The sequence below is a fragment of the Ostrea edulis genome, chromosome 2, assembly GCF_947568905.1.
Source record: "Ostrea edulis chromosome 2, xbOstEdul1.1, whole genome shotgun sequence".
Lineage (NCBI taxonomy): Eukaryota > Metazoa > Mollusca > Bivalvia > Ostreida > Ostreidae > Ostrea > Ostrea edulis.
The window spans coordinates 25529283-25542481 of NC_079165.1; the positions used below are offsets into that span (position 1 = coordinate 25529283).

At 36.0% G+C, this 13199-nt stretch overlaps 1 protein-coding gene and 1 long non-coding RNA gene across 3 annotated transcripts in view; one reads left to right on the top strand and one right to left on the bottom strand.

Annotated features, from left to right (window-relative positions):
• The window catches only part of LOC125679060 (uncharacterized), a 21471-nt gene extending 16578 nt beyond the window's left edge, over positions 1-4893 (top strand). Inside the window, exons 3-4 of the long non-coding RNA XR_007371690.2 lie at positions 1116-1188; positions 4764-4893. This is a non-coding gene — a long non-coding RNA (uncharacterized LOC125679060). The remainder of the gene's footprint in view (positions 1-1115; positions 1189-4763) is intronic.
• Positions 1-13199, bottom strand: part of LOC125679049 (uncharacterized) — a 22269-nt gene that overhangs the window by 5986 nt on the left and 3084 nt on the right. For both annotated transcript variants that reach the window (XM_048917956.2, XM_048917957.2), the window contains exons 2-8: positions 11130-11324; positions 10977-11039; positions 10315-10512; positions 8998-9099; positions 4968-5057; positions 4728-4856; positions 1099-1174 (exon numbers count right to left, since the gene is read on the bottom strand). In XM_048917956.2, coding sequence (XP_048773913.2) covers positions 1099-1174; positions 4728-4856; positions 4968-5057; positions 8998-9099; positions 10315-10512; positions 10977-11039; positions 11130-11324 — 853 coding nt within the window. The remainder of the gene's footprint in view (positions 1-1098; positions 1175-4727; positions 4857-4967; positions 5058-8997; positions 9100-10314; positions 10513-10976; positions 11040-11129; positions 11325-13199) is intronic.

Consider the following 13199-nt stretch of genomic DNA (forward strand, 5'->3'; position numbering starts at 1 on the left):
CTGTGACACAGGACTTCGGATTTTTTTGGTCTCATCCGAAGGACCGCCCCATTTAGTCGCCTCTTACGACAAGCAAGGGGTACTGAGGACCAATTCTAACCCGGATCCCCACGTAAGAAAGTATAGTATTATCTGTATGAGTACGACTGTTTTTAAGTTGTTTGTATGCATGTTGATATACGTCCTATTCAGTTTCTTTGCCACGTACGGGACATTAAGTGAAAAATACTTTAAAATGGAGGTCATGGTAAGCGTTGGCACGATAAAAAAATCTCACTGCAACTCTTGAGTGCCACACATCTATAGGTGTGGTGGGACGTCATATAAAGCTACTCTGAGTGTATAGGTGTGGTGGGACTACTCTGAGTGTATAGGTGTGGTGGGACTACTCTGAGTGTATAGGTGTGGCGGGACTACTCTGAGTGTATAGGTGTGGTGGGACTACTCTGAGTGTATAGCTGTGGTGGGACTACTCTGAGTGTATAGGTGTGGTGGGACTACTCTGAGTGTATAGCTGTGGTGGGACTACTCTGAGTGTATAGGTGTGGTGGGACTACTCTGAGTGTATAGCTGTGGTAGGACTACTCTGAGTGTACAGGTGTGGTGGGACTACTCTGAGTGTACAGGTGTTGTGGGACTACTCTGAGTGTATAGGTGTGGTGGGACTACTCTGAGTGTATAGGTGTGGTGGGACTACTCTGAGTGTATAGGTGTGGTGGGACTACTCTGAGTGTATAGGTGTGGTGGGACTACTCTGAGTGTATAGGTGTGGTGGGACTACTCTGAGTGTATAGGTGTGGTGGGACTACTCTGAGTGTATAGGTGTGGTGGGACTACTCTGAGTGTATAGGTGTGGTGGGACTACTCTGAGTGTATAGGTGTGGTGGGACTTCATACAAAGCCAGTGACGTCTCTACATGTGTGAATTTGTTTTATCTCACATCTGTTTTGAGGAAAGTACTCATACAAGATAGAAGTATATTTTTGACGATGTTGAACATTTCGGGTATAGTTACACATTTGGACTGCTGTTAAAAATGAGTCGTAGATTCAAAACGATCACAATGATTCTTGGATGATTATATTTAACCAACAAACCTTTTCCACACCACTAGAGTGATGCCGATCGATACCAGAACCAAACTCAAGCTTACAGCACTGATGACGAAGGGAACTGAAAATGTAAAGGTAGTATATTAAGCTGTCATTTAAGAGCTCTCTCTCTCTCTCTCTCTCTCTCTCTCTCTCTCTCTCTCTCTCTCTCTCTCACACGCGTACGTGATGTGTGTGTTATTTATGCAAATCTTTGTAAAACTTCATAAAGACTGGACATCAGACTAAGTGTATTCCTTAGCATGAGCAAGGTAATGTCCACGGAATGATATGAGGGGGAAATTACAATGCATATAATAATGAATGATAATTATACCCCCCGCAACAAGTTGTGGGGGGTATACTGGAATCGGGTTGTCCGTCTGTCTGTCCGTCCGTCCGTCTGTAGACGCAATGGTTTCCGGGCTCTAAAGCATTATCCTTTCCACCTTCCGTCATCATATCATATATATGGACTCCCCATGGGATGAAGATGTTCCCTATCGATTTTGGGGTCAAAAGGTCAAGCACACTGGACATCGAAGTAGCAATATGGTTTCCGGGCTCTAAAACGTTATCCTTTCCACCTACAGTCACCATATCATACATATGGACTACCCATGGGATGAAGATGTTCCCTATCGATTTTGGGGTCAAAAAGTCAAAGGTCACGCGCACTGGACATTGAAATAGCAATATGGTTTCCGGGCTCTAAAGCGTTATCCTTTCCACCTACAGTCACCATATCTTACGTATGGACTACCCATGGGATGAAGATGTTCCCTATCGATTTTGGGGTCAAAAGGTCAAAGGTCATGCGCACTGGACATCGAGGTAGCAATATGGTTCGGTTTGTCATGCCATTTTATTTTTTACACTCATAAAAGAGGTAGTTTATACCTATTACCAACACCCTTCGGGAGATTGGGGTAAGCGGGGGGTATTCTTAGTGAGCATTGCTCACAGTACCTCTTGTTTCATATACAAAATACACTAAACAAAGCACAAAGAAGCCCATGGGTCATATCGCTTACCTGAGTCATCTTGGCCCTGCTGTTGTTCAGTGAAAAGGTGAAGATAACGAACAGTGATCAATCTCATAACTCCTATAAAGAATACAAAATTAAGAGTAGGACAAACATGGGGCCCCCGGACATACCACATTTGGAATCAGGTGCCTAGGAGGAGTAATCATCCCCAGTTGACTGGTCATACCTGCCGTGATCACTATATCTTGATCAGGTAAACATAGTAATCCGTTGTGTAAGAGATGTTGTGATTTAATTTTAAAAATCTGCACTCATTATTCCTACAAAAAATTAACTCCATATTGCGACCCCAATCAGAAAGATTCACAACATAACCAGATACAAGGTCTAAGGAAAGATTCACGGTATGAAATGTAAGAATAAGGAATCTATATACAAAAAATAAAAGCCCTAGCTTAAATCGTTCAGGAGGTATTGCCTTGGTTAACGTTTCTTAAGAGTATTGATTGATTTATTAATTGATTAGATATTGTTTAACGTCCTTCTCGATAATCTTTCACTCATATGGAGACGACACCACTGCCGGTGAAGGGCTGCAAAATTTAGGCCTATGCTCGGCGCTTACGGACTTTGAGCAGGGGAGGGGATCTTTATCGTGCCACACCTGCTATGACACGGGACCTCGATCTTTGCGGTCTCATTCGAAGGACCGCCCCATTTAGTCGCCTCTCACGACAAGAAAGGGGTACTGAGGACCTATTCTAACCCTATCCAAAATAAAGTCAATGTTACACGGTCAAACAAGTGTTAGGTACCAAACAGAGGTCTTGTCACAAGATGCGTGCAAGAAATATATCACTCACCATTCAACATTTTTGAGCAAGATAATAGGTTCTCTAAAACTCCAAAGTAAAGGTCACAAAGTCAATTTCTTGCCATAAGGAATATATAAACAAAATATGAAAGCCCTACTGCCTAGGTTAGGTTTCTTAAAAGTAGGTCAAAAGCCAAGGGCAAGGTCACAATGTTAAAAACTTTAGTTCCAAACAGTCCTTTCACAAGAAATATGAGAGCATCTGTTATGAGCAAGGTTACAATATTGGTTGTAGTATTAAGATTTGGTCAAACTCCAAGGCAAAGGTCACATGGTTAAACATGGCATCAAATGAAAGTTCTTGCAATAAGAAATATATATACTAAATATGAAAGTCCTCCTTAGATAGTTCAGGAGATATATTGCCTTGGTTAGGTTTTCTTTAAGTAGGTTAAACTCCGTGGTCAATAGATTAACACCTTAGATACCAAAACGAAAGGTCTTGTCACAATCATGCACTTATGAAATATGTCAACACCATCAAGGTTGACGTTTTACACAGAGACAGACTGACAAAACTTAAATCCCCACAATTTAGGATCGTTTGCATTTTGATATGATTTAGTGTATCCCGGCTCCTCTGGAAAAGAATTTATTTTAATTAATTTCCTGTATAGTACAATTAAAAAAACTTTGATCCCCTATATGTATAGTACCTCCATTAACCCCGGGGTCCCTGAATTTAACAAACTTAAATCTACACTACTTGAAGATGCTTGTATATCAATGTGAATAATCATTGCCTTGCTGTTGTTGAAAATATTTTTAGAGCTGTATCCGTATATATTGCCATATAATATCTGGATCCCCTTTTGTGGCCCCATCCTACCCCTGGTGGTCATGGTTTGACCAAATTGCAATCTGCACTGTATGTGGATGACACAGTCTAAATAATTAAATAAAAAAGCAGGAAAATATGCAGTTCCAAAATATATTCAAATCACTATAGCGCTTTCTGGATTTTAATATCCACCCTCAGGTGAATACAAATATTGAATATTAAAATCTAGAAAGCGCTAGTGATTTGAATATATTTTGGAACTAATATATTCAAATCACTTGCGCTTTCTGGATTTTAACATCCATCCACAGGTGAATACAAATATTGAATATTAAAATCTAGAAAGCGCTAGTGATTTGAATATATTTTGGAACTAATATATTCAAATCACTTGCGCTTTCTGGATTTTAACATCCATCCACAGGTGAATACAAATATTGAATATTAAAATTTAGAAAGCGCTAGTGATTTGAATATATTTTGGAACTGCATATTTTCCTGCTTTTTTATTTAATTATATATATATATATATATATATATATATATATATATATATATATATATATCACTTCCAAAAAATACGCATGCATGGTATATGAAAAACTGGGAAAGTGACCGGTCGATAAGGGATGCTTACTCGTTCTAGATACCTGATTAGTATGTCCAGAGGTTCGTGTTTGCCATACTCTTAATTTTGTATTCGTTGAAGGTGTTATGAGACTGATCGTTGTTCATTATTTTCACCTTTACATGCTGTCTAATTTTGGTTGCTTTTGTGGCGTGGCTTAAAAACGGTGAATTGCCGCAATGAAAATAACTAATGCCTCAATGATATTCAGTTTTCTTCAGGAAAATACTTGATTTTACAGTGCATGAAATTACATGCTTGGAAAATCACGGGGCGTTTTCAAATATAGTTATAGGGTATTTAATTTTAGATCTAAATTACAGGAAAGTTGAATTGTTTCCTAATTTTTAATGTAATACTCACGAAAAGTCTTCAATTCCGAGTTGTTGCTATTTACAGATTCATTCTGAAGATGGGCATCGGCGCTAGATGTAGACTCTGCCCACTCATAGATGATTGGATTTTTAGATCCGATTTCCTCTTCCTCTTCATCTATTGAAATATCATCTGTCATGTAGTCAAATTACGATAACAGTCATTATTTATGTGATCATGACCTTGAGATATTTTACGTTTGGTGTGTTTGTGAATACATATATCTACCTTTGGTGGTCCCCACATTGTTCAGTCTGTTGAACAGAAACCTTTTCACGGTCATTTCCAACACAAATGATAATTGGTAGTCTGATATATCTGAAATTACATGTGTATGTACAACAGAATATTCAGTGATACATAAGTATGTACAGTATGTAGCAATACCGGTGTTTTACATTCACTGAGATTGGGGGGGGGGGGGGGGGGGGGGGTGTCGTGTAGTCTGAAGAAAGGTTGCAGGTAAAGAGACCAATTTTTTTTAAAAAAGTGTTCTGCTCTACATGATTTTCAAATAACTGGGAAACAACAAGCGTGTCTATGTCACCATTAAGTGTAGTATGTAGACTTTCCAATGTTTTCTTAATGACCAATCTACATTGTATATCGTAAATGATAATTCTTTATTCTAACACGGTTATTGCAAATATCAAGGAATACCTTCATACGTTATAATGGATCATTAGAAAGTTGATACAAATCTCACTTTTGCTGATACGTTTTGTACAGCAGTGAAGTCGATAACTGATACTGTATTTTAATTTTATAATAATAAGAATTAAACAAAATATGTTACAAAACAAAGGACCTCCCCACAAGCTGTAGCTTGTAGTCCCTTTTTACCATCCCTCTTTTCAAAGAAACATTGATTTATCTATTATGCTGTTTTGTAAATATTAAACACTGTGTGTACAGTCCTTTTTCCCTGGGGTATTGGAGGATAAGGGTAGAAAAGGTTTAAATGGTCACCCTTAGCCTCAAAAAATGCAGAATTACTACCCGAGGTCAATACCGGTAAATGAAGTAGAAGAAAATGTATAGCTTTTGCAGATTTTTATTTCTATCAAGAAATGAAACTTATAATTCTTTATTTGATGCATGTATCAAGCGAAAAACTGGACGGAAAACTTCATCAATGCGCGTAGCGTATATGCCAAATTAAAGGTGCAATGGTTACAAACTGAAATAGATATAAAGGAAGAGAACAAGTGGTGACTGGATGTATGCTGCATTGCATTCGAGACGTTGAACACTGGTTGTATCGTAGGAACGGTGGAATGCGAATCGGCTCCATTTCAATATCAAGTAAAAACCTCAACACCTCTTCATCTAAATTGTCCTCGTTGACTGAGCCCCATATAACGCAGTTCAGTTTCATTAATATTTACCAGATCAAAAGTCGCTGTTTGCTCCGTCATGTTATCGAACTCGTAAAGCAGACGATACATACCGTAATCTGTCTACTTCTACCAGTCAGTGCCCTACGTCGTCAAGTTTACTATTCTGCCACGTCATCACTAGGCCTATGTGTGTTGTTTCTTTAAATTAATTGTATTTTATTCACATCTCTTTGGTAGCATCAAACAAATACATTTCGTTTACACTGCATGTGTATAAATTCCCGTTCTATAAATAGCGCTAAAATCAGAACAGTCGTTAATGGGGAAAACGCATTCCAGAGAAAAGTGCAGATGAGCTCCGGTCGAATTTTTTTGGGACACAGAAATCAAACGAATTTTTCATCCAATCAGCATCGTTGTTAAGTCATCACTTGAAAAGTTATTAAATTATATGAATTTTATCACCAGCGCAAGATTGTCCAGTCCTGATATGATTTTCTTCATTACAAAAACGACTTATAGTAGAAAAGACAAACCTAGACAATCCTGTGCTCGATATAAATAGAGGGTTTGAAAACCGGTCATTCGATGAATGAAAGGTGAAGATAACGAACAATGATCAGTCTCATAAGTCCTATAAGAAATACAAAATATCAAGAGATTTAACAAAAACAGAGAAAACCGATTTCAAAATATGGCATAGCTCTTAATGTTAACGAACTTTTCAGTAAAATAAAATGCCAAACCTTTTAGTTAAAGTAATAATGAACATTTTGGAGCAATGTAAATTGCGTAATTCAAACTTTGATGTTTTACTAAATCATCGGAGGACGGTATATCAAAGATAAAGTGGGGAGGTCCTTTATAAATGACTCAAGAATATTTCTCATTCAATATGTCGGAGACACATGCACATGTAACGAAGGTGACAAGTTAATCCACTTCCACGTATGCATAGTTATTTGGAATGTGTATTTAAAGCAGTTGATATAATCCACCATCATCAAACTAAATACTTGAAATATTTTTTCAACATAGATCTAGTATACCCTACCATCTCACCCAAAAACATGTTTTAGATGTAACGAAATGACCTAATTCCTAGTTGTATAAGTAAACGATCGGCTGTATATTTCTGAGCCGTTGTAAAATAGAAATAAAGTTTTGTTTTCATGGATGATGCAGGATCAACTCCTTGGTCTCGAAATGTTGTTTGTAATATCAGAAGCCTAGGCTGACGCCTCTGTTCTTATAGATCAACATTTCTCGACCTCGGAGGTTATATCCTGTAACATCCAAGAAAACTTTATTTCATTGTTAATCATTCATAATAAAAAAAAAACTATAACACAAAACTGACGTTTCCACATTAGAAATAACTCGTATGAACTTGTTTGTCAGTAGCCTGTCTCGATTTAAAAACAAATCATATGCAGAACAAGCTCTTGCGTATCGAATCAGTTGAAAGATATAAACATAAGATGCAGTTGACCATGGAACATTGCTACATAAATATTGGAAATTGACGATAGAGAAGCTGAAATCCATCCCGATTGTCACAAAGTTGAGTTGTTAGTTTGCCATTAATATTCAATTTCAATGAAATATCTAAGTATGGAGCATATGTGGAAGACTATGTGGTGTCTTTTATCTTGAGGTCACAGGGATACATCGAATCGACATATGGAGGAAAATTATTATTGTTAATGGATAAAATATCGTCGATATATCTAAATGTCGAGTTGAAGGCCACAACAAGAATTTTTTTCTTCTTATACAGAAGCTTTTGAATAAACTCTGCTTCATATAAAAACAGGTCAGCTCACAAAGGAGCACAATTCGTGTCCATGGGTATTCCAACAGATTGTTGGAAGACCTGCTCACCAAAGACTACGAAGATATTGTCAATGACAAAGTCCAGCTTATTTTTTATTTCAACTTCAGATTACTTGTGCGTGAAATCAGAGTGGTGTTTAACAAAGTAATTTTTGGATGATTGATCACTAGATACGAATAATTCCAGAAGCAACTGTCAAAACGTCTAGTGAATAATTCATCGTAAGGAATGGTCGTGTAAAGTGTTGAAAATTAATACGTCATCATGTGGTTGACTTGAGAATTTTTTTCTGTGTGTGATTTTACATTTGATTTACACCACTATACAATCAGGAATAAATGTCAGAATGGTTTGAATCATGGTGGGATATTAAACAATGAAAACATATAATAAATCTCTCTCTCTCTCTCTCTCTCTCTCTCTCTCTCTCTCTCTCTCTCTCTCGTTAGTAACAATCGGAATGACACATTCAATCAAAAAAAAACAATCCTTTACTGCTAGCGCTTCATATATTGGAACTGTCTGTCGAACCATGCAGACATGGAGAGAGTGCTAGCACTAAATGATCGTTTTTTATGGAATGTGTCATTCTGATTTTCATTGACAATTTATAACCGTACTAAATCAATTTCTAACTATCACACACAGATATTGCAGAAAAAGTCCATGGAATAGGTAATCAGTAGAAAAAAATATATCCAACGATGACTAACTACACATGATCCACATTTAATTAACTACACTTAGCGCTTTCGCCGTGTAGTACACATGATCCACATTTAATTAACTACACTTAGCGCTTTCGCCGTGTAGTACACATGATCCACATTTAATTAACTACACTTAGCGCTTTCGCCGTGTAGTTTGGCTCCTCAGAATGTAAAATAAATTTACAAAAAGGGTACAATGTCCTAACAAGTACATACTTAATTAATTAAATGTGGATCATGTGTGCTTAGTCATCGTTGGATATATATATATATATATATATATATATATATATAAATATATATATATATAAAATTATAATTCAATAAAAAGCAAGAAAATATGCAGTTCCATATATATATATATGTCTTACATGTTTTGTTAATACAGACGCCCATCTTTGGAATACTACAGTTGCCATACATTGTCTCTAGTGATGCATCGTCTCGAGATATGACGTAAACACAGCCAATATCTGTAATGGGTTTGCATTTGTTAGTTAGCATTATAGAAAGTGGGGTATCATAATCATATTTTTACATCACGATGACTTACGTCGTGTTTAACGTTTTGCATTTGTTAGTGTTATACAAAGCGTGGGGTCATAATGAAGTAATTGTTTCCCCATCACAATGACTTCCGTCGTGTTTAATGATTTGTATTTCTTAGTATTATAGAAAGTATTGTATCATAAGCATGCATTTTTTTCATCACAATGACTTATCTCATATTTAATGTTTGGCATGTCATAGTCAGCGTTATACAAAGTGAAAAGGTGAAGATAAAGAACGGTGAGCAAAGCCCGTAAGTGCCAAGCATAGGCCTAAATTTTGCACCTCTGACCGGCAAAATCTTTACATACTGATTTTGACTACGGATTACTCTGTTTATCTGATCCAAGATATAGGGCTCGTGGCGGGTGTGACTGGTCAACAGATGATGTTTACTCCTCCTAGACACCTCTGGTGTGTCCAAAAGTTTGTGTTTGTCCTTCTTTTATTTTGTATTCTTGTTAGGATTTATGAGATTGATCACTGTTCGTTATTTTCACTTGTTCCTTATGAATAATGATGATACAACATGTTCACGTAGACACAAATTTGCTATGCTTTCATTCGAGCAAATTTGGATTTTGGAGCTTGTATCCCAATCTAGGCGCAGATTTGCTTACAGGAGTATGATTTGCATACATATTCATTGATTTGCTTGCATATTCATTGATTTGCATACATATTCATTGATTTGCATGCATATTCATTGATTCTTATTTTGCGTGCCAGCAAATATCGACATATGTTCAAAGGTCTCAATCGATTGTTATAGACTGGCTCAATTGTACACTTTTAACTGTACACTTTTAATTGTACACTTTTAACTGTACATTTTTAACTGTACACTTTTAACTGTACACTTTTAACTGTACACTTTTAACTGTACACTTTTAACTGTGCACTTTTAACTGAACACTTTTACACTTTTAACTGTACACTTTAAATTGCACAAAGCTTGATTAACACAATACATGTATAGCAGTATCACTATTAACAAATCATGACCTAGCTGACTGCACGTGGTGGGCCATCTCGCTTTAACGGAAGGTTTCAGTTTACTTGGTGTATATACTTTTGGGGACTTTTACAGGAACTTTGCCATAAATACTTCCCGTTATAAACGTTCTTAAATTTCGAACCTTGATTGCTGCAGAATTCTACATTTGGTAACCAGAATGCAACAGAGGCCCCAGAATTCCTAGCGCTCATTCCTGGAAGCACTTCATACAAGTACTTGGGATGACAATCTTTAAATTTGAGTTTTGCTGAATCACACAACTTCTTGGCCGTTGTGTATGTGACCTCAGACGAGTTTATGTCGAAGCCTCTGGACGTCACTTGTATAATATCAATGGAAATAATACAAAATCTTATCAAAGTACAATACTATATATGATGAGAGAAGATAATTAAGGTAGTACTCTACATCGTCATAATGGCTGACTTCCTTTAAAAACATGGATGAAAAAATCGATATCAGCAATATTTGACTTTTCCTTTTCCATTTAAATACCTAGCCGAGTAGCTCAGTAGGTTAGAAAACCGACTGCAAATAAAAGAGAGGAAAAAAAAAAAGAAAACCGACTGCTGATCTGAAGGTCGCAGGCTCGAGTCCAGCAGGGGTTTTAAATTTTTTTTTCAGATTACCTTCTACTAAAACTGTATTTTTTGACAAAATATAGTAAATTTTAAAATTTTCAACTTCAAAATATTGTTGTACATATCCTCCACTTTTCATCTACATCAAATTTCTCTGGTGTAGCATACCTCCTTAACTTAAACAGCCTGAAATTTTTTTTACCACATATGTATGGCATCTTTCTGTCATTTCGTTCAAGAATCCGTTTCATCCTCAGGCACATTTCTGAAAACATGAAATAGATATCCATATCAGTCACTTGTACACGCGTTTTGTAAGTTTTAATGTAGGCATTAAATCAAGTATACGTATTACGTGGATTGCATCCAATCTCCTGTATGTTCCCATCCACCCAGGCGGAAGTGTTGCGTCCGATCCCTCTGACGATATCATGGGTAAGATTGCGGTCCTCTATGTAACTTTGGGGTATTAGATAAGAAGTATATGTTGCATTGCACTTTTCTAGGGCCGTGTACCAATCCACATGATGTTCGTTTGATCCTATAGCCTCTAGAAGATATGAAATATCAACAGGTAATTGAATTGTTCCTAGAACTGCGCAGATTCACTACTAAAATATATATGACTATATTCTCACCAACAACTTATACTGGTAGTATTAAATGTATTTAGGAAGTTTGAAGATTTTGCTTTTGAATACAATAGCAAGCACGCCTAACGACTTAATGGCACCTCTGTCCTACAAATAAATGAAAACACCACAAGAGAAAATAAATTTCATCATACTACAGATCGGAGGATGCTGGTTATTGTTTTATGAAAAACAATTAAAGCATAAAATGTTGAAATACAAGTATTTAAATTGCAGCACAATTTTGCTTTTAAAAACACAACTGATGCGGTTCATTTGATAATAATTTGCAATATGACATCAGACTATTGAAACATTAACATTGACGTCACAAGACCAATCACATTGAAGAAAGCTCCCACAGTTTGGAAATGGGAGATTGCAACCAGACCGTAAAAATCACATCTAAATTTAATGTACACATTGTGTTGAATGTTGTTTTTTATATCTATTTTGTTATTGATACGCTGTGCAGACATTTATTCTTACATTATATGTACATAGTGAAGTTCTTTATTTGGCTTGTCTTTAAAGCTTTGCTTATTGCCAGCTTAATAGATTTTTTGATATATAAAACAAAAGCCATTTCTTAAATTAACGAATATAACAATACTATTCATTGTCGGGTCTTTCAATCTTTCAAAATGTTGAAAATTTTTACTACTTGTATGTTCAAAGCTTTTAGGATTTTAAGGTGCTTGCTTGTATGCTCTAAAATCTTTTGTTGCATATTGTAATAATTACATGTCCAATGTTTTTTGATATCTTTACAAATTGTAATGATAATCATTTCATCATGAATGTGCTGCGGTTGTTAACAACGCGCGTATGAATCTTGATAAATATAGTACATTTAACTGTTGGGAATTCCAACTGAATTGAAAATAGAATGCAAATATGAAGTAATTTCAATTTTGAAAATACATAATGATCTGAACCACGACGCTTCACGCCCGCTTACTTCTCATTAATGCGCTTCATGCAGTACGGCAACGTGGAGCGTCGCAGTTCAAACCCCCATGTTTTAATATGAATAATAATAAATAAAATTCATTTCTAAAATTTCAAATCTAAAGATTAGAAATTCTTTTTAGATTTAGTATTGATTAATGATTTCCATTGAAATATTGCTATTAACATCCAAAAAGCAGTGGAGGGAGTTATGAGGGTTGTACCACAGGAACCGTTAATTGTCTGTAATAATAATAGTAGGGATCTCTTCTATACCACTCCCTAATAAAATGAAAGTACTGAAAGACGGGGTCAAATTATTCAATGCATAACTTTCAAAAATGGTGCAGTTATGCTAATATGACAATTCATATGAAAACTCTCCAGACAAATATCAGACATAGGTCTTGAATTGCAGATTTACGTACAACTTCCTATTCGTGTTTTTGATACAAGAAAAGAAGTGTTCAAAATCGAAATTTTCTTGAAGTCTGTTCCTTTTTTATAGCTTTGAGGCCAAAACGAATATCTAAAGGAATGCTTGTATTGTGAACCCCTAGCCTTGTGGCCAGTTTTGTTTAATCAATATGATCCAGAACTCGATATTCTTGGTTATCATTTCGCCGAGGTAGTTCCTTCTTTATTGAACCTCAATATTCTTGGTTTGTATCTTATAGTGAGGGTCACCATTTTAACTTGAGCACTTAGCTCTTCAGCTATTCATAGCTAAATCAGGTGCTGAACTCTTGTGAAAAAGCAGGAATGCTATAATAAAGTGAATGAAAAGAAATAAAGATAAAAGTATGGAACAAAGTTTAATATGTCAACAGAACAGAAAGATA